General features: G+C 42.3%; 2 protein-coding genes across 3 annotated transcripts in view; both read right to left on the reverse strand.

The window, feature by feature from the left end:
- The window catches only part of LOC138976323 (E3 ubiquitin-protein ligase TRIM56-like), an 85,969-nt gene extending 70,139 nt beyond the window's left edge, over positions 1-15,830 (reverse strand). The window contains exons 1-6 of one of the 2 annotated variants that reach the window (XM_070349189.1): positions 14,507-15,816; positions 13,787-13,927; positions 13,206-13,367; positions 8,017-8,196; positions 7,586-7,654; positions 5,030-5,273 (exon numbers count right to left, since the gene is read on the reverse strand). In XM_070349189.1, coding sequence (XP_070205290.1) covers positions 7,622-7,654; positions 8,017-8,196; positions 13,206-13,367; positions 13,787-13,927; positions 14,507-15,625 — 1,635 coding nt within the window. In that variant the 5' untranslated portion in view covers positions 15,626-15,816 and the 3' untranslated portion in view covers positions 5,030-5,273; positions 7,586-7,621. Of the gene's footprint in view, positions 1-5,029; positions 5,274-7,585; positions 7,655-8,016; positions 8,197-13,205; positions 13,368-13,786; positions 13,928-14,506 lie in introns of those variants that run through there. The other variant, XM_070349190.1, reaches the window with a different exon arrangement.
- Positions 15,831-19,748: 3,918 nt separating this feature from the next.
- Positions 19,749-22,500, reverse strand: part of LOC138976322 (E3 ubiquitin-protein ligase TRIM45-like) — a 22,765-nt gene continuing 20,013 nt past the window's right edge. The window contains exons 5-6 of the mRNA XM_070349187.1: positions 20,782-20,961; positions 19,749-20,463 (exon numbers count right to left, since the gene is read on the reverse strand). Of these exons, the coding sequence (XP_070205288.1) occupies positions 20,431-20,463; positions 20,782-20,961 (213 nt within the window). The 3' untranslated portion in view covers positions 19,749-20,430. The remainder of the gene's footprint in view (positions 20,464-20,781; positions 20,962-22,500) is intronic.

Raw genomic sequence — 22,500 nt, forward strand, 5'->3', positions numbered from 1 at the left:
TGATTCTAGATAAGTAGAGGTTACATGCCGAGTCTCAGTGATTATCAAAAATAATGGTCGAAGTTAGCGGATCATGAAAAATGCGAGCTTCAGCGAGCTTTTTCATGACCGCGAACTGAGACCATTATTTTTGATAATCACTGAGACGAGGTATGTAACCTCTTTATTCCTCCTTTCTTCAGTTATTCAAAGAAAAGAGGAGTTTTTGTGCGAAAGTTTGATCGAATCATATTCACCCAACCAGTCTACCTGCGCAGGCGATCGATTAATGCGCGGTTGCATAGTTCCGTGCAAATCATTCAATTCCGTTAACACTTTTTGTCAGTTTCCATGTTTTGAACTAAAATCAAGTTCACAGTTATGTTGTCATTCTGCTGTGGCGGTAAAGGCAGATAGTGTGTGTTCTGTTCATGTTTTGGTATCGCTCAGGAAATGTTCTTTCCTCGAATGTGACTAGCAGACGAAGTTTTACACCCGTGTTCCAACGTTAAAAACTGTATGAAGGTCAGTTTTCTGGGGCAAAATAGTGTATGAAACCGCTGCATATTCTTTAAGTTGATTAAATATTTGCAATTGATTGTGTGTGATCTGTTTATAAAATAAAATATTGTTGAAAACTGACCGTCGGATTGCAGTCTTGTCGATGCAGCCGAAATCTGGCAGGGGAACTACTCGTGTCGCTAGACAAAATATGAGAGTTACTTTTCCTTGGAATCTTGCTAGCGATAAACGATTGTGCACGGCAGATCTGAATTCAGAAAACAACCAAACTCATGGATTTTATATTGAGATTCATGTGTTCAAGCCTGTAGTTGCTGGTTTAAATGCGGTATGGTTGTATTGTTTGCTCCAGAAAGGTATATTTTGTACATTAGAGTGTTCTGAACTTTTGAGTCGCAAAAAGTAGATCCACAATGTGTACAGTCTCTACCCATGAGCTATGGAGGATTCAGGCCCGTTGTTGGGTAAGTGATTTTGGTTGTTGGGTAAGTTACCGAAAAATAACTAGCCCTACAAGTTTACAGAGAGAAAGAAGCAGAGGGGGGAATAATACTAGATAAACCTTCTTGGACACTTGTTTAGACAGTTGTTCGATGTGGTGTGACCAAGACAGGTTGTTATCAATGGTCACTCCCAAAACTTTATGATGGTCGACTTTTTCAACAAGTTTATCATTAACCGTTAGATCGTGAAATATTGAGGTTATGTTCTTGCGTTTTTGCCTAGTTGTTATTATCATGCTTTTTGTTTTTTTGGGGTTAAGGGACATGTGATTTAGCTCAGTCCATTCACTCAACTGTTTTAAAGTTTCTTGCTGTGATTCTGATAAACGACTTAAATTACGGCTGGAGTCTACCCTAAGAAAAAAAGTGATAATACAATATTTCAAGCAAAGTGTATTTGTGTGTGCGTGCGTGAGTGTGTGTGTGTGTGGGTGTGTGTGTGTGTGTGTGTGTGTGTGCTTAAGTGCGAACAATTATAACACGCCTCGACATACTGTACTCGTTTTTGTCAAAATACCGGACCCTATTGCCAAGCTCAAAACACTATAGCTGTTAATATTGCATTATATAATTATGATAGTCTAAGCTTATTTTAGCAAAGCTTTCACTTCTCTCTAACACATTGTCATCACGGTGTAGTTAAAGGCACAGTAAGCCTCCCGTAAACCATCACAGAGCTCCCCGAGCGTCTACATACAGTACAAGCATACTTCCATTTGAACGCTCACCGAACGGGAACATCCTGGCTGCTTTCTGTCGAGCGTGAGAAATTTTCAAAGAATTTATTTTCGTGGACTTGGTCTTCAACAACAATGGCGCCTCGTTTTGGTGCTGGACGGCTGTTATGAATATTCCCGGACAGTAAGCCTCCGTAAACCATCACAGATACTGTCAGGCTTTTACACACAGTACAAACACCCTCACCAAACGGGAACATCCTAGGTGCCCTACGTAAAGAGCGAGCAATTTTTAAAGAATTAATTTTGCAGATTGTCTCGAACACTTGTTGGACCCATCCTCAGGTCAAAAATGAGTTACTTCCCTTCGGGTCTCATTCTATCGATATAAACTGGCGATGATTATCAGAATTTTTTTGGACCGTGGTGCGTTTTTGCGCTTGACCTAACTTTTAAAATATAAATAATAAATTGACAGCTTGTTACACAAACATTATTTAATCATAAAAGAATTCTTTTTTCATCAAGACAAGATCAGTACAATTCGAAGTTGTGAAAGTTTGAAAAAAGAAAAGCCCGGAAGCAGGGTCACGCACGGGTCGTAGCAGACGACGGTTTAGTGCATATCGCCGTTCCTCTCAACAGTCAAAAGCCAACGCTAAAGTTATTGTGAACCACAGCCGTTTGTTTCGTGCATAAAAACGTGCTATTGTAGATAAGCTAACATCGAGTCGCATTCAAATGACTAACTGACGACTACATTGTGCAAAAGGGAAACTGGATCACACGGGTTCACGATGGCTCAGGGGTAAGATAAACCACGCAAAACTAAATTCTTTGAAAATTGTTCGCTCTTGACGGAGGGCACCTGGGATGTTCTCAATCGGTGAGTGTTTAAATGAGAGGGTGTTTGTACTGTGTGTAAAAGCCTGACCGTATCTGAGATAGTTTACGGGAGGCTTACTGTGCCTTTAGGAAAAGCTTTTTACGTGTCTTAACGCAGTATCATCCACCGTGCGTTCAGCAAAGTTTTCATTTCTCCCAGACGAGGCGTAGGCGTTTGCGTTCAAGATTATTACCCGTGGTAACAGAGACAGCATATTTATCTACTGCATTATAGTGCTGCTAAACACGCCGTTATACCTTCTTTTCTGTTTGGTTGAATTGATCATGGCTGAAAAAGAAAACACATGCAGTTTCACGCTTCAGTCAGTATCCCGATGTTCATTCTTTCAGGAATTGTATCAAGTCATGTGTGCCAGAGTGTTTCCTTATTAATGCTTTGTCAATGTTACATTGTTACATTAGTTAATAATTGATGCGGTTGTTATTTTGTTTTACCAGTCTCTCTCTCTGTCTCTCTCTCTCTGTCTCTCTCTCTTAGTCTCTCTCTCTGTCTCTCTCTCTTAGTCTCTCTCTCTGTCTCTTTCTTAGTCTCTCTCTCTCTCTTTCTTAGTCTCTCTCTCTCTCTCTTTCTTAGTCTCTCTCTCTCTTAGTCTCTCTCTCTCTCTCTTTCTTAGTCTCTCGCTCTCTCTCTTTCTTAGTCTCTCTCTCTCTTTCTTAGTCTCTCTCTCTCTCTTTCTTAGTCTCTCTCTCTCTTTCTTAGTCTCTCTCTCTTTCTTAGTCTCTCTTTCTCTCTCTCTTTCTTAGTCTCTCTCTCTCTTTCTTAGTCTCTCTCTCTCTTTTTTAGTCTCTCTCTCTCTTTTTCTTAGTCTCTCTCTCTCTTTCTTAGTCTCTCTCTCTCTTTCTTAGTCTCTCTCTCTCTCTCTCTCTCTTTCTTAGTCTCTCTCTCTCTCTCTCTCTCTCTTTCTTAGTCTCTCTCTCTCTCTCTTTCTTAGTCTCTCTCTCTCTTTCTTAGTCTCTCTCTCTCTCTTTCTTAGTCTCTCTCTCTCTCTCTTTCTTAGTCTCTCTCTCTCTTTCTTAGTCTCTCTCTCTCTTTCTTAGTCTCTCTCTCCCTCTCTCTCTCTTTCTCAGCCTCTCTCTCTCTCTCTCTTAGTCTCTCTCTCTCTTTCTTAGTCTCTCTCTCTCTCTCTCTCTCTTAGTCTCTCTCTCTCTTTCTTAGTCTCTCTCTCTCTCTCTCTCTTAGTCACTGTCTCTTTCATAGTCTCTCTTTCTCTCTCTTAGTCTCTCTCTCTCTCTCTTTCTTAGTCTCTCTCTCTCTCTTTCTTAGTCTCTCTCTCTCTCTCTCTCTCTTTCTTAGTCTCTCTCTCTCTCTTTCTTAGTCTCTCTCTCTCTCTTTCTTAGTCTCTCTCTCTCTCTTTCTTAGTCTCTCTCTCTCTCTCTTTCTTTGTCTCTCTCTCTCTTAGTCTCTCTCTCTTTCTTAGTCTCCCTCTCTCTCTTTCTTAGTCTCTCTCTCTCTCTTTCTTAGTCTCTCTCTCTTTCTTAGTCTCTCTCTCTCTCTTTCTTAGTCTCTCTCTCTCTTTCTTAGTCTCTCTCTCTCTCTCTCTTTCTTAGTCTCTCTCTCTCTCTTTATTTGTCTCTCTCTCTCTCTTTCTTAGTCTCTCTCTCTCTCTTTCTTAGTATCTCTCTCTCTCTTTCTTAGTCTCTCTCTCTCTCTCTTTCTTAGTCTCTCTCTCTTTCTTAGTCTCTCTCTCTCTCTTTCTTAGTCTCTCTCTCTTTCTTAGTCTCTCTCTCTCTCTCTTTCTTAGTCTCTCTCTCTTTCTTAGTCTCTCTCTCTCTCTTTCTTAGTCTCCCTCTCTCTCTTTCTTAGTCTCTCTCTCTCTCTTTCTTAGTCTCTCACTCTCTTTCTTAGTCTCTCTCTCTCTTTCTTAGTATCTCTCTCTCTCTTTCTTAGTCTCTCTCTCTCTTTCTTAGTCTCTCTCTCTCTCTCTCTCTCTCTTTCTTAGTCTCTCAGTCTCTCTCAGTCTCTCCCTCCCCCTCTCCCTCCCCCTCTCCCTCCCCTGCAAGAGGTCGGTGAAGGGAGAAACTCGATGCAACCACTGAAGTAGCGCTGTGGGTTTCCCTGAACCCACCCCGTCGTTAGAGAAATAAACGGTAAAAACCCTCTTTCAAATGTATGGGTTCAGACAAACCCGCATCGTCGTTAGAGGAATAAACGGTAAAAACCCTCTTTCAAATGTATGGGTTCAGACAAACCCGCATCGTCGTTAGAGGAATAAACGGTAAAAACCCTCTTTCAAATGTATGGGTTCAGACAAACCCGCATCGTCGGGAGTGTGTAGTCAAAAGCGGCATCCGGCAAAGGTTAAGAGAGAGAGAGAGAGAGAGAGAGAGAGAGAGAGAGAGAGAGAGAGAGAGAGAGAGAGAGAGAGAGAGAGAGAGAGAGAGCGATTATGGCTCTTGTAATAGTTCAAGGAATCACACACAGATAAGACAATAACCATCAAAGGAGTTTCTCAAAGTTTATCATGGGATAACGAGCAGTATCAGTGTTCCTGTTATAGAAATACAACTCTGGTTAGGTATGTCTCTCAAGGTAGAAGTCCAGTCTTCAGCTCAGGGTGTATTTCCACATGTCTGACACTGGTCCACAGTTATTGGTGTGACGTCATATGTCTTAAAGGTCAGGCACTGAGCTGTTGATCTCTGTGTTCCACTCTCAACTAGGATGAGTCGGCGGGAGAACGGATACCTGAAAAAATGATCATGCGACGTTTTCCTACATACGTGAGAGAGACACCCGTGAGATAATAATCGTTCAAATCACACGTGTGTATATCATGTAAATGAGGTCGTGTCAATCAAGTCTGACAGGGACCTGTTTTTCCACTGCTTATGATGCCAAAGTCACCGAGACAAACGTCATTATAGAAACACAAATTGCGCTCGCTAATTACCCTTGATGAATCTTTAGAACTAACACGTCACGCCAAACGTTCAGAGTGACGTTTCTTTGCTTTGACGTAATAGATTGCACGAGGCTTTAGAAGAGATCGAGGTTCCAAAACAAGCGTCTTCAATTTAGCTGCCTCGAGTGCAGGACATCTTCAGTAAAATACACGTAAGTACAGTATGTAGGATAAACAGAATACTACATGGCTTGCTGTGTCGTACCAGATTTACACTCGTTGCTTTTTCAAATAGTGAACAGCTCGCTTTCGCTCGCAGTTCAATATTTTAAAAAACAACTCGTGTAAATCTGGTACGACACAGCAAGCCATGTAGTATTCTCTATTTATACCATGACCTGCTTCTGTGTCTCTGTTAGCTGAGGAGATGGATACGCTGCATATTCCATGGATTCCAGGACCGTATTTCATGGTTAGCAAGGCACTACTTTTGTTGTTTACCAACTTCGGTTGCAAAAATAATATATGTTCATCTGTAAACACGATTCGTCACCTATATGTTTTAAAAATAAATGAACAAATGCCCTTCAAACTATAAATATCCACTTGCTCAACTAGGACAGCAAAGTCACTTTGTATTTTACCAAATAATTACAAAATGAAACTCAAACACAGAACATTGTTTTGAGAAAAATTAAGACAAATCAAAGAGGAGAACTCCGCTTGTCGAAGATCCTATCATACGTTATGAGGGAAGGGGTAGGGTGGAGGGGTGGCGGGGGTTGTTGTGTGCATGTAGGCCCCGGATTAAAGCTTTCACAGTACCTACACTGCATTGTGTGTCAAGAATTTCGTTGACACTACTCAAACCGAACAAAGGAAATAAAATATTCCATCCATTGTCGTACCCTAACTAAACAATATATTTCAGTTTTCATTCATTCAAACTTTCTGTGCCATTAATAGCGACATATGTTTGCACACCATGTCATGTTCACGCTCGTCAAAAACACGGGGGATAACCGGCTTGACACTGAGCAGCCTGGTGTATGCCGTGCATGACACGATTCAAGGCAGACTTCGTTGTTTTACTCCGGAGTTTGTGTTCTTGTCTGGATCAAATGTATATGCTAACGCAACACTGGGAGTCACATTTGCTTCGATCTGCATTGAGGGTGGAAGTATAGTTGGTATACCTTCCGCGTAATTTCCCATCATAGCTGGACATTGTGGTGATCGAACGCCGAAAATGGCTGCTCGATGCGTTTTGAAGGCGAACCTGCTTCTAATTGTCGCCAAAACAGCTCGTAATCAGCTTCTGTACGGAAGTCTGAGGGTCCAGGGAGTCATACCATTGCGAAGAAGGAGTAGTATAAAGTTAAATGCTGCGTCAGAGCGTGCAGACGAGAGGTGGTCAAATATTCGAGAAGGTCGAACACCATATTGCCTTCCTTGATATGAGTCAAAAACTTCATGACGTTTTTTTCGCGCCAGCAGTTCTACTTATCTATGGCATATCTCATTCACTTATGTCTCTGCTGTCGAGTTCGTGGAAGGCATCGCAGTGACCGACCGTCTCGCTCGTTATTTCCCGTACAGCAACAAAACCAGAGACAAAGAGTGTTTGACGAAGGCTTTATTTCTCAGAACACAAAACTAGGAATTTGGTTTTGTTGGAGATGAAAACCTAACAAACAGACACTATAGACAGATCAAAATAAAGCAAATCAAAAGACAAATTAAAGCAACATCTAACCAAGAAAAAAAGCAATGCAAATTCGACAAAAATCGATTGAAAATATTTTGCAATGGTTAATTCTGACAATACATTCTGGTCAACAGAATATCATCATTGATGTGAAAGCAAACCGTTGGTATATCTCTTAACACAATATCATCCCCAGGTGTGCTTAGCAAAGCTTCGACTTCTCGGAGACGATACATTTCCGAAAAAAATACGGTAACCACCAGTGGAGTTTCTCAATGTTGGTCATGGGATAACGTACAGTGTCAGTGTCTCTGTTAAAGAAATATATATATATATATCTTGTAGGTAGGTCTCTCAAGGGAGGAGTCCACTCTTCAACTCACGGGGTAGATCCACATGACTGACACGTGGTCGACAGTTATAGGTGTGACGTCATATGTCTCTTACGTCAGACACTGGGCTGTTGGTCTCTGTGTTCCGCTCTCAGCCAAGGCGTGTCGGGGGAAGAATTGATACCTGAATATAAATTACGGGACTACAATGAGTATGCCTTGATTTGTAAATGTGCACAAGTAAACTTTAGCAACTCGCTTTTAAGCAGACAGGACGATACCCCCACCATACACAAACACACGTATGTACGCACGTGCGAACACGCACACGCACACACATACACACAGACACACACACACACACGCACACACACACCACACACACACGAACTCACACACACACACACACACACACTCAATAACACACACACACACACACACACACACACACACATATTATTATTCACTCACACACACATACAGAGAGGAACACAAGCTGCAAATGAGACAGTCAGTCGGACAGAAGAATTGTGGACAGAGACACACCTGTTTATAGCAGCCATACAGGTCAAAGAAAGCAAAGCAGGGCGTGGGAACAGTGGTGGCGATGACTCCCCGATCACTGCCGTTGACCCACAGGTGGAGCTCTGCCTTGGTCGTCACCATCACTCCCACACGTGTTCCCTCCGACAGGCCGTGTGTTGCTTTGTTCAGGTTGTTGTTCTCCTGTTGACATGATTCTGTGGACTTCATAATTATGTGTGTGTGTGTGTGTGTGTGTGTGTGTGTGTGTGTGTGTGTGTGTGTGTGTGTGTGTGTGTGTGTGAATAGAATAGAATAGAATAGATTAGAATTATTAATTCATAATTATGTGTGTGTGTGTGTGTGCGCGTGTGTGTGTGTGTATGTGTGTGTATGTATGTGTGTGTGTGTGTATGTCTGTGTGTGTGTGTGTGTGTGTATGTCTGTGTATGTGTGTGTGTGTGTGCGTTAAAACTAAAATGTTGCTTAAATGACATCCGACAGCGTTTGCCCCCAAAATCAACTTCGCTAATAAATTGGCTAACATTTTGTATGTGATAATTTCAGTGTGTGTTGAAATAAGTTTGACTGGAATATCATAATGTTAAACTTCCTGAAGCTATACTTATATATATATATATATTGTTGGAAATGGCAGATGATGAGCACTTTGAAAGAACGCTTTTTTACATTTAGTCAAGTTTTGACTAAATGTTTTAACATCGAGGGGGAATCGAAACGAGGGTCGTGGTGTATGTGTGTGTGTGCGTGTGTGCGTGCGTGCGTGCGTGTAGAGCGATTCAGACCAAACTACTGGACCGATCTTTATGAAATTTGACATGAGAGTTTCTGGGTATGATATCCCCGAACGTTTTTTTCATTTTTTTTTATAAATGTCTTTGATGACGTCATATCCGGCTTTTCGTGAAAGTTGAGGGGGCACTGTCACGCTCTCATTTTTCAACCAAATTGGTTGAAATTTTGGTCAAGTAGTCTTCGACGAAGCCCGGACTTCGGTATTGCATTTCAGCTTGGTGGCTTAAAAATTAATTAATGACTTTGGTCAATAAAACTCTGAAAATTGTAAAAAAAATTATTTTTTTCTAAAACGATCCAAATGGAAGTTCATCTTATTCTCCATCATTTGCTGATTCCAAAAACATATAAATATGTTATATTTGGATTAAAAACAAGCTCTGAAAATTAAATATATAAAAATTATCAAAATTAAATTTTTGAAATCAATTTAAAAACACTTTCATCTTATTCCTTGTCGGTTCCTGATTCCAAAAACATATAGATATGATATATTTGGATTAAAAACACGCTCACAAAGTTAAAACAAAGAGAGGTACAGAAAAGCGTGCTATCCTTCTCAGCGCAAGTACTACCCCGCTCTTCTTGTCAATTTCACTGCCTTTGCCGTGCGCGGTGGACTGACGATGCTACGAGTATACGGTCTTGCTGCGTTGCATTGCGTTCAGTTTCATTCTGTGAGTTCGACAGCTACTTGACTAAATGTTGTATTTTCGCCTTACGCGACTTGTTTTCATTTCAACTTACATACTTATTTTTTAGAGTACGATAACTTTTTCATCTTCCGATGCTATTTTTCAACATGTTGGTAATGGTACGTTATGAAGGTCTCTGCAAATATGTCACGGTCAATGTTTTTCTCTTTTTTGCATATGCAGTTGTGGGGACTCTGCTCGACATTTTTCGTTAAAATGGATCGGATGCGGCAGGAAATATGCTCATGCGAATTAGGAAACTGATCTAATTTTAGCCTACGAAAACGTCATGTCGGACAGACACGTTACAATATTTCAAATGTAAGCACATCATTATCAGAAACGTAAACCAGGGATTAATACCACCTCCAAAATAGGTACTGTGGTTGTAACTGATCGGTCAGAAACTCCATTCAATTACCCAACCCTCGTTTATCTCAATCTTGGCATGTCATCATATTCAAATGTATGTAACATTAAGTCTGTCCGACTGATTTCTCTCATTTTCACACTTGTTACAGCACACTCTAGAAAAATCACAGGCAAAATATTAGTGAAATCGATTGTTTGTGTCGATCGGTGTGACTTATATAATATAATAATAATAACGGGCATTTATAAAGCGCCTTATCAGAAGTTCAAAGCGCGTGACAACAATACATGTATACAAAAATCATACAATCACTGTCAGATTCAAACAACACATCATGCACATCTCACATCCCCAGACTCTATATACTAAGGAACTATCCGTAGTGTTGTTGGAACAAGTGAGTTTTCAAATTGGACTTAAAAGATGAAATGGATGGAGAGTGACGTAATTGAAAGGGGAGTGAATTCCATAACTGAGGTCCATAATACGAAAACGTGCGGAAGCCATGAGCCTTGCGTTTAAAGCGACCTTGACAGAGAAGTCGAGCATCATCAGAAGAACGAAGGGTGCGAGAGGGAGTGTAGAGAGAGACCAGTTCAGAAAGATAGGCAGGTGCCGATTCAGAGATGATATTGTAGCAGAAGCAGGCAGCTTTATACCTAATACGTTCAGATACAGGAAGCCAGTGAAGTTCTTTCATGAGAGGAGTGCAGGGTTGTCGATGCTGTGCTCTGAAAATGAGACGTGCAGCAGAGTGTTGTACTTTTTGCAAGGGTTGGAGAGTGGAGTCAGGGCAGCCTATGAGAAGGGAGTTGCAGTAATCTAATCTGGACAGAATGCAGGATGTAACGAGAGTTTTAGTGGCATCAACAGTGAGAAATTTTCTTATGGAACCTATTCTTCTGATCTCAAAGTAACATGTCTGACAGACTTTTTTGATGTGTTGTTTCATTGAGAGGCGGGAGTCCATGATGAACCCAAGATTCCTAGCACTATCAGAGAGAGAAATGTCACTAGAACCTACTGTGATGGAGGCTGGAAGGGAAGTGGTCGAAGAGGAAGCTCCAGAGAAAAGAAGAAATTCAGTCTTGTCATCATTTAACTTGAGCATATTGTTTGTCATCCATGATTTAATGTCTGAAGTGCAGTTTTGGAGAGTGTGCGTCACCGCTTGGATTTCTGTAGGCTTGCATGCTTGTTGGAGTTGTGTGTCGTCTGCAAAGAGGTAGTGATTGACTGCGTGTTGCTTGATGACGGCAGAGAGAGGAGTGGTGTATAGTACAAATAAAACTGGGCCTAGAACTGATCCCTGGGGAACGCCGAAACAGAGAGGAGATGGAGGAGATGAGAGATTATTGACAGACACATACTGACTACGGCCCTGTAGATATGAACTAAACCAGTGAAGAGCGGTAGAGTGAATGCCAAAAACAGATTCGAGACGAGAGAGCAGAACAGAGTGATCGATCGTATCGAACGCAGCTGAGTTATCCAAGAGAAGCAGAACTGATAGGTCATCATTATCCAGAGCAGAAAGAATGTCATTCACAACACGAAGCAAAACAGTCTCGGTGCTGTAGCCAGCCCTATACGCTGACTGAAGAGGGTTGCAGAGGTTGTTGGTTTCAAGGTGGGAGAGAAGCTGACTAAGCACTACTTTTTCCAGAATTTTAGAAATGAATGGTAAGTTGGAAACAGGCCTATAGTTTTTCAACTGATTTTTATCCAGAGATGGTTTCTTGATCAAAGGTTTAACTACTGCAGTTTTTAAGTCCATTGGCACAGTGCCAGAAGTGAGAGAAGAGTTGATTATGTTGGTTATGATGGGAAGAAAAAGGTCAAGGTTTTCATAAAACAAGTTGGTGGGGATGGGGTCTAGCTCACAAGACTTTGCCACTGTGTTCTTCAAAATCTTCAAAACAAACTGCTCAGATACAGGAGTGAAGCTATCCAACAAAGAACCAGAGAATTGTGTAGCCGGAGGCGAAGCCACTGGTGGAGGAAAGCTATTTCTGATGGTTTCGATCTTCTCAGTGAAGTAGTCAGAAAATACAGTTGGCAGGTCCTTGGGGTCATGGGTGGTAGGGAGGCTGGAAACCGTCTGTTTTCCAAGCAGAGAATTGAAATTTTGAAAAAGTTCTTTGCATGTTCTACTACCTATAATCTGGGCAGAAAAGAAAGCAGTTTTAGCGCCTTCAACTAAGTCATTTACTTTGCGTTTGATGGTTTCAAAAATCTCTTTGTGAACAGTGAGTTTGGATTTAAGCCAGCACCTCTCCGCCTGACGACGTTCACGTTTTAGTTTGCCAAACTGCTCAGAGATGCTACTGAACCACGGGTTAGATTTCCGCTGACGAACCGTGCGTTGGCAGAGAGGGGCGTGCCTATCAAGAATTGAGCGCAACGCCTGGTTATATTCAGTGACAGAGCAATCTTGAGATAAACCAGCTACATCATGTCTAAAAGACTCCTTATCAATCTTCTTGATGCTACGAAAAGTTATTGTTACAGGGGCAGACACAGGCTTTGGAACATTTAGACGACATAATACGGCGTTGTGGTCAGACTTAAGGTCGTGACTGACAAAACGTGAACTGACAATGGCATCAGAAGGGCGATGAATGACTAAATCTAACATGTGACCATGCTTATGAGTCGGAGAGTCAACAGACTGGTGAAAACTGAACATGTCGAACAAATCTGAGAGTTTCTTGGTGTTGGAGTCCTCAGCATTTTCAAAATGAAAATTAAAGTCACCCATCACAAGAGTTTTCCCAGGCAAAGAATCACAATGCTCAAGAAAGTCTGGAAACTGGTCAAAAAACATAGTGTTCGTGAGCTTATTCTTCTTGCTTGGAGGTGGCCTATAGACACAGGCGATGTTGATTCTAGAATCCTGAACGGTCATAGTCAGAGTAGCAGCCTCAAAGGTGGGGTGGCTCAGAGGTGATTGTGTGACGGTGCAATGTTTCTTCAGAGAGTCTTTGAAAACGAAGGCTATACCACCACCTCTACTAGCCACACCCAGCGAGTCCCGAGCGAAGGACTGCACGGAATAACCCGGCGGACAAAGATCCTGGAGCTTCGCCTCATCACCCGCAGAACTTAAAAAAAGTTCCCTTAAAAAAACTCTTTTATATTCTAAACATTACATATTCTAAAGACAAACCCAACATAACTTTGGAAACAATCCCCAACACATTTTCTGTTTTCCTTTCTTGTAACCAAAAATTGGTATCAAAAAGTGTCATAACTTTAAAGTGTAGACATATATGTCATGCAGCATATGATACACACTAACGAGCAAAGTTGTGTGAACATGACCTTACTCTGTGTCCACGGTTGTACACAGCACGACTGATGACAACAGCCTCCCTGCCCCATCCATTGAAAGCTGAGTAAGGCAGACGGAGGTGATCGGGATCAGTCAGCACCACTCCACACGGCAGGTGGCGGGAAAAGTACCGCGGGTCTAGCTTGTCTATTCGGATCTGCACACAATTCCGTTTCTGTTACAATTTAACTTTACATGTTGTTTTGTTTAGGGATCTTAGTGTTTGCACATGTAGGCAGACAGACAACGAGAATGACAAAGACAAATGCAATTCTTTATTTAAACAATGGTAATAGAGTATGAAGTAATATTGTTTTGTTTTACATCAGGCACCGGAGAGAGACACACAGACAAAAAGGCAGACAGGCTGCCAAACAAACAAACACACTCACACACACACACACACACACACACACACACACACACACACACACACACACACACACACACACACACATACACACGCACACACACATACACACACACACTAACACACATATATACACGCACGCACGCACGCACGCACACACACACACACACACACACACACACACACACACACACACACACACACACCTCATACAACACGTCGGGCACCATGGGCTGGTCAGCAACAACAATACCATTGACATCACCCCTCACTCTCTCTGCTGTCAGACCGTCGTTGCTCAGTACAATGTCCGTCCCGTGGTTTGTGTGAAAACGCCACCCAAGGTTCTGCATCAACGAGACATCACACACATTTAATCAATCACCAATCAACAACCCAAAGGGACTGATGACGAGATGCAAACAAAACTTAATCAATATATCCATCGCAGCAGAGGTTGTTGTAACGTATGCAAAGTACTCACAGTGAATCGTCAAGTGTATCAGGGAATAACGAAATTGTCGTAGCTAGACTGTGACAAAATAGCGTTTGTTTCCTACCGACGTTTGCCATAATTTGTGTTTAGAATGCTGCATCGCCATGCCAACTTTAGAGAAATACACGTTATTTGTTGAAAAAGTAAAGTTGAGATAATGTTATCAATGCAGGCATGTTTTATTTTAATGAAATCTTATTCCAATTTTGAAATATGATAATGATGGTATTTTCTCTGTTTCTATGGTGCTCGTCTTAAAAAGTACAAAATAATGTTAGTGCGCTTCGCAAGGAATCCAATTAAAATATAAACTTTTTCATTGTGTAAACTAAATGCGACGACGTTTCTGTATATTAGTCAACCGTTCACAGGCTGACTATCAGAGGGTAAAAATCAACAACAACAACAAAACCATTATAGATGTTCTCACCTGAACAGGACCGACAGACGCAGGGCTTATCTTCACCTGACCAAGCTCCGACAGTTCCTTTTCAATGCGGGCCACTGCGGCAGCGTCAATTGTCAGCGTAACCATGTAAACCGACTTCAAGTCCGCTCGGCGTTGACCACAAGTGACCAGTATGTCCTTCACACGGTCCCTCAGAGCACGAGTGACGTCACACATCCCTTTATTAGTGGACCCTCTGGTGGTGCGATCAGCAACACGTCGGTGTGACGTCAGCCTGCCTCGATGATCCAACAAGGTGACCTTGACGGCTAAGACTGTGTCCCTCACTTTGGCCTTGGCATCGAGCGTCATCTCTTTCAGACGACGCCTGAATTCCTTGACAGAGTTCTCTAGCTTGTCGCAGGTCCTGTCGATCTCAGCAACAGCTTCCTGCACCACTTTCTCCGTGGCCTCCAGGTGGCGCTCCAACGCTGCCACAGCTTCTTCCAGCTGTTGCTCTTCCGTCAACAGTGACGTCACCATCTGACTCAGCTCCTCACGTGACTTGTCTGCCGCTTCCGCCAGTTCCGTCAGGTCTGGGCATGCGCGATGCTTGGCGCTGGCACACAGGTGGCAAATTGCGGCCCCGTGTGTGGGACAGAAGAGCTCGCAGGACTTGCTGGTGTGCACGCTGCAGTGGTCAGGCTGACTGGCGGCCAGCTCTTCCGCTGTCATGCTGGACAGGTCTTCCACCTTGTGATGACGAGCCATAGAGAAATTGGTATGCGACTGACCACACGGCTTACACATCATAGCATTGCAGGACAGACAAATAGAGTCAGCCGCAGACTTGCATCCTACACAAACATGATCTTGGCTCAGTACACGTGTACTCTCCACTAGCGCTGCCATGGCGACGTCATCCGGTAAGGCGTCCACCACCTCCACCCACCCCTTTGTCTTACTTTTCTCGTTGGGGTCCGCGATGGCGCCCCTGCAGAGCGGACAGAGGGCCTCGGGGTTGGAGGCGAGCCAGGAGAGAAGACAATGGCGACACAGGACGTGAGCACAGGGCAGCAGTTTGGGTTTCTTGAACAGCTCGTGACACACGGAGCATTGCGTGTCACTGTCCGCTGAACTTGTTGCTGTTGCCGTTGCCATGGCAACGAATCAGTCCTGAAAGGAACGACGCGAAAATATAACAGTCTAGAAAACAAAAAGGTACGAAAGTCCAAAACAATTACATTTTCAGAAGCAACAGTACCTCAAGAAACCACGATCTCTGCAAAAGCAGCTGCGACAATAACTATTACTACTACAACTACAACAACTACAACTACTACTACTAATATACTTCCATTACTACTACTACTACAACCACTACTACTACTACTACTACTACTGCTTTCTTTCTTTATTTTGTGTTTAACGTCGTTTTCAACCACGAAGGTTACATCGCGACGAGGGAAAGGGGGGAGATGGGATAGGGGAAAGGAGGGAGATGGGATAGAGCCACTTGTTAAGTGTTTCTTGTTCACAAAAGCACTAATCAAAAAATTGCTCCAGGGGCTTGCAACGCTTAACGTAGTACAATATATGACCTTACTGGGAGAATGCAAGTTTCCAGTACAAAGGACTAAACATTCCTTACATACTGCTTGACTAAAATCTTTACAAACATTGACTATATTCTATACAAGAACCACCTAACAAGGGTTAAAGGAGAAACAGAATCCGTTAGTCGCCTCATACGACATGCGGGGTGCAGAGAAATAAGGATGTGGAAAAGAAGACTTTTGGTAAGTGAAATAAAGGTGATGGATCCAGTCAGGTAGAAATAAGACAACAAGAAAAGAATTGGAAAACTGCAGGGAATAGTAGGGAGAGTTTTCTTGGAAGGAAATATAGGTGAAAGGACTGGTAAGGCAGAAATAAGACAAAAGAAGAGAAGAAACAGAACCGTTAGTCGCCTCTTACGACATGCTGGTTCTACTACTGCTACTACTACTATTACTACTACTATGCTGCTACTATTACTACTACTACCACTACCACTACTACTTTGTTTGTTTGTTTGCTTAACGCCCAGCCGACCACGAAGGGCCATATCAGGGCGGTACCACTACTACTACTACTACTACTACCACTACTACTACTACTACTACTACCACTACCACTACTACTACTACTACTACTACTACTACTACTACTACACATAATAGCAATGAACACTTATGAACTCACGGAGATGTACAACAGCAAAAAATGTCACACTAGAGATGCTGTTTGAAGAGAAAGGGTTTCAGGGCAGATCAGTGTGACGGAAGGATGGGATTGTGAATGACGGACAGTTTGTGGGATGTTGTTCCACATGGGAGGGGCAGCCACAGAGAAGGCACGTTCGCTGTTAGCTTTTGTATGGACCTTAGGGATGCAGAAGATGAGGCTGTATGATGACTCCTGCTCCTGCTCTTACTCCTACTACTACTACTATACTACTACTACAACTACAACTACAACTACTACTATACTACTACTACAACTACTACTACTACTACTACCTGCTATCCTACAAACAAATGTCGAAGTCATCAACTTGGCTATTACTGAAATACTCCTACTCCTACTACTACTACTACTACTATACTACTACTACAACTACTACTACTACTACTACTACTACTTGCTATCCTACAAACAAATGTCGAAGTCATCAACTTGGCTATTACTGAAATACAGTGCTTTCAAAATGGACGCAACAACCTCTCGTTTTCTACTGCTCATGCGCTCTACGCCTGCATTAAAAGACAGAACATAACAGAAGAAATGCGTAAGACATAGCGAAGCAAAACAACCTGTTCTGGATATAGATACTGGATTAGACTTTGAGTTCATTTATAAACGTTGCTACGTTGCGCCTTTTCAGAATGTTCGTCGTTTTTTGTATATGTACCGGACGTGTCAGTCACATCGATTTTGGGGTACCCTGACTTCATTGGCTGTCTCATGACACATATAACAGAAAACTCTGATCCAAAAAGTGTGCCAGAAATCCAAGTGGAGGGCTTGAAATGGCATGTGTTGTTTGAATGTTAATTAGGTATTTGTAATGACTTCTTATAAACGCCAGAGTTATACTCCTCGACAGTGTCGCATGTGCCGTTCAATCACTTCTTTAATCAGTACAGTTTATTTTCAATGATCATATCACACGTGCAGACAGTCTATGACTGCCTAAATGAAGGAGGACAACATGGCCATTTACCCTGGAGCCTGCTCGTTCAAAAACACCAAATGACAGCATCAAAACAATACCACGTGGAAATAGCAGTCCACGAACAATATGGAGAACAAGAGAAGTCGGAGAAAAGTCTACAAGGCTGCATTCTTAGAAACTGTCGTAAGACATAATTATAGTAAAGTAACACCACATAAAACCCTTCATTACGTACAGTGTGTGTGTGTGTGTGTGTGTGTGTGTGTGTGTGTGTGTGTGTGTGTGTGTGTGTGTGTGTGTGTGTGTGTGTGTGTGTGTGTGTGTGAGGGTGTGTGTGTGTAGCACAATATTCGAACAGTCCAAATAAAAGTATTTTTCTCAAGAGACAAAACGTGACAATGAGTCACGTAGGTTTAAACAAAAATCAAAAGCATATATATCTACAATTGCGGATAAAGGTCAAACCAAAGGCGTCTCATAACTGGAATCACACGGAGCGAAATAAAATCATAAATGTGCAAGCATACACGATACACAGTTTAATCTATAGGCTACGACTTGTGACACGAAGACTGCGCGCCCCGCGTGAAAGGCTCGATAAAACATCTAGCACAGACAGACAAGGTAATGTGTTGAATACTGCGCAGGACTGACACACTTCCACACACTGCGACAAAGGACAGGCACACTCAATGTGATCATATGCGTACACCTACAATATTGCCCCTATTTAGGCACTGAATATAGACTTTTATGCAAGCGACGTAGGCTATTGCAGCTACAAATATATCCAAACTACCACGCAGCTAGTTTTGTTAAAAACATTCACACGCGGTTTGTTTTGTAAAGAACACAATACTCGGCAAACATTGACATTGAGTTTTAACGCAGCAGAGAATGTGATAAACACATACTGATCATGAAGTAATATCCCTCATCAAAAAAGAGAAATGAGAAACATGACAACACAAACAGAGCAAGGCAAGCAGTGTGTAACTCACACACAGCAAGTCCAGCTAGCACCCTCAGTGTCCCACAGCCATGATCGATTCAAGCAAACAGAAAACACATTTCCCGGAAACAGAAAGTGAAAACTTTCCCGAATGATTTTCCACTCTCAGCGTTATAAGCAACAAGATTGGACTATATAAACAGACGATTTAACACATAGAGAACACACTTACCTGCTGTGAGGAGCACTGAAACACTGTCAAGGTTTAAAATGTATGTTGACAATCACATACACACAGGACGATGGACGTGCCAAACAGAGGTCACATGAATGTGATCGAATCAAACAGGCGCATGCTCTCAACTTTTCAATGCAGACATTTGCGAAAGAGTACACCATCGTTTGCTGGATGTAAGGATGCACCTTCTTCTTCTTCTTCTTCTTCTTCTTCTTCTTCTTCTTCTTCTTCTTCATCTTCTCAGTTCTTCTTCTTCTTCTGCTTTCATAGGAAGAAACTCCCACGTGCACTCGTGTCTGACCGTTTCTACCCCGCCATTTACGCCGCTTTCAAGGAATGCATATGTTTGGTATGTTAGTGTTTTTATAACCCCCCGAACTCTGACATGGATTATATGATTTTTACCAAGCGCACTTAGTCTTTGTCTTGTGCTTGCGTGTACACACGAAGGGGGATAATTAAGGCACTAGCAGGTTTGCACATTAGTTGACATGGGAGACCGGACAAATCTCCAACCTTAACCCACCAGGCGGGGACGGGATTCGAACACTCACACTTACGCACGGCAATTGCGCCCGTCGCCCCCACGGTGTAATGAATATGTCTGTTGAATTCCACACACAGTGTCAAGACTGGGTTGCAGTATGTCTTCACACACACACACACACACACACACACACACGCACGCACGCACGCACACACGCACGCACGCACGCACGCACACACACACACACACACACACACACACACACACACACACACACACACACACACACACACAAAGAGTGTGTATCCCATACACAGACAGACGCATGCTTTTCAAATTTGAAAGAAAGACGAGGAATTTTGCAGAACATGTACACTGTGCCAACCAACAGAATTAAAAAGCAGTTTATTTACATTACAGAACAGCCTTAGTGGATTGTAAACCATCACACTGTTTTCCTAGTATGCTAGCTGTGCAAGTTACTTGTAGGTTCAATTGTGCGGCGTCACCACATGCCTGCAATGTGCATAGTATTTACTGTGCCACCCTGTATCAAGGCTAGCGTCTATAGCTACCCTTTGAACAAAGTGATAATACATTCTGTAAAGCAAAGTTTATATGTGTGTGCGTACGTGCGTGTGTATGTGCGTGCTTGAGTGCGAACAAGTATAACACTCCTCGACATATATACTGTACTTGTTCTTGTCAAAATACCCGACCCTATCTCCAAGCTGAAAACACGATAGCTGTTAATATTGCAATAGAACAGTCTAAGATGATATCAGCACAGCTTCCACTTCTCTTTAACACATGTTCATCACGGTGAGGTTAAGAAAATATCTGTTCGTGTCTCAACACAGTATCATATCAACCGTCCTTTCAGCAAAGTTTTCAAATGTCAAATGTCACCGTTCCTGTCAGACAAAAGGTACTTCTGGTTAGGTTTGTCACTCTGGAGGGGAGTCCAGTGGTCCGCTCAGGATGTGTGCACGTGGTCGACAGTCAAGTTATAGGTGTAACGTAATATGCCTCTAACGTCAGGCACTAGGCTCTGGGTCTCTGTGTTCCGCTCTCAGCCAAGGTGTGTCGGAGGAAGAACGGAGACCTGACAAATGAGTATGGGCCAACAGTGGGTCTTCTTTCATTTGGAAATACACACACACACACACACACACACACACACACACACACACACACACACACACACACACACACACAGGGACTCACTACCAAACACACACACAAACACACACACACACACACACACAGACACAGGGACTCACTACCAAAGACACACACACACACACACACACACACACACACACACACACACACACACACACACACACACACATATACAGAGAGGAAAAAAACTGCAAATGAGACAGTCAGTCAGACAGAAGAATTGTGGACAGAGACTCACCTGTGAATGTTGCCAACACAGCTCAAAGAAAGCAAAGCAGGGCGTGGGAACAGTGGTGGCGATGACTCCCCGATCACTGCCGTTGACCCACAGGTGGAGCTCTGCCTTGGTCGTCACCATCACTCCCACACGTGTTCCCTCCGACAGGTCCCATGTTGCTTTGTTCAGGTTGTTGTTCTCCTGTTGACATCATGTTGTTTTCATTCAGTCACATGTGTGTGTGTGTGTGTGTGTGCGCACGTGTGTTAGTGTGTGTGTATGTGTGTGTGTGTGTGTGTGTGTGTGTTAAAACTAAAATGTTGCCTTAATGACATCCGACAGCGATTGACCCCCAAAATCAACATCGCTAATAAATTGACTTACATTTTGTATATGATACTTTCTGTGTGTGTTGAAATAAGTTTGACTAGAATATCATAATGTTAAACTTCCTGAAGCTATACTTATATCTTTTTTTGACATGGCAGATGGTGAACACGTTAAAACAGCGCTTTATTTCACTCAACTTACATATTTGTCAGAGTACGATCCCTTTTACCTCTCCTGATGCTATTTTTCAACATAAGGGTAATGGTACTTTTTGAAGGTCTGTGCAAATATGTCACGGTCAATGTCTTTCTCTTTTTACATTTAGTCAAGTTTTGACTAAATGTTTTAACATCGAGGGGGGAATCGAGACGAGGGTCATGGTGTATGTGCGTGTGTGTGTGTCTCTCTGTGTGTGTGTAGAGCGATTCAGACTAAACTACTAGACCGATCTTTATGAAATTCGACATGAGAGTTCCTGGGTATGAAATCCCCGAACGTTTTTTTTCATTTGTTTGATAAATGTCTTTGATGACGTCATATCCGGCTTTTCGTGAAAGTTGAGGCGGCACTGTCACGCCCTCATTTTTCAACCAAATTGGTTGAAATTTTGGTCAAGTAATCTCCGACAAAACCCGGACTTCGGTATTGCATTTCAGCTTGGTGGCTTAAAAATTAATTAATGCCTTTGGTCATTAAAAATCTGAAAATTGTAAAAAAAAAAAAAAAAATTATAAAACGATCCAAATTTACGTTCATCTTATTTTCCATCATTTGCTGATTCCAAAAACATATAAATATATTATATTTGGATTAAAAACAAGCTCTGAAAATTAAATATATAAAATTTATTATCAAAATGTTTTTTTCGAAATCAATTTAAAAACACTTTCATCTTATTCCTTGTCGGTTCCTGATTCCAAAAACATATAGATATGATATGTTTGGATTAAAAACACGCTCAGAAAGTTAAAACGAAGAGAGGTACAGAAAAGCGTGCTATCCTTCTCAGCGCAACGAATACCCCGCTCTTCTTGTCAATTCCACTGGCACTGCCTTTGCCACGTGCGGTGGAGTGACGATGCTACGAGTATACGGTCTTGTTGCGTTGCGTTCAGTTTCATTCTGTGAGTTCGACAGCTACTTGACTAAATGTTGTATTTTCGCCTTACGCGACTTGTTTACACTTGTTACAGCACACTCTAAATATATCACAGGCAAAATATTAGCGAAATCGATTGGGTTTTTTTCATATCGGTGTGGCTTAAAAAAAAGTTCCCTTAAAGGTACTGAACTTGTCAAATCCAGGTGCACGGAGCATCTGGGGCTTTTGGTCATACCTCAGGCAGCTATCCGTTAGAAGAACTACCAAGTTTCATTGACTTGCACCCAAAGAGTCAAGAACTGCGATTT

This window comes from Littorina saxatilis, linkage group LG9 (genome assembly GCF_037325665.1).
Source record: "Littorina saxatilis isolate snail1 linkage group LG9, US_GU_Lsax_2.0, whole genome shotgun sequence".
Lineage (NCBI taxonomy): Eukaryota > Metazoa > Mollusca > Gastropoda > Littorinimorpha > Littorinidae > Littorina > Littorina saxatilis.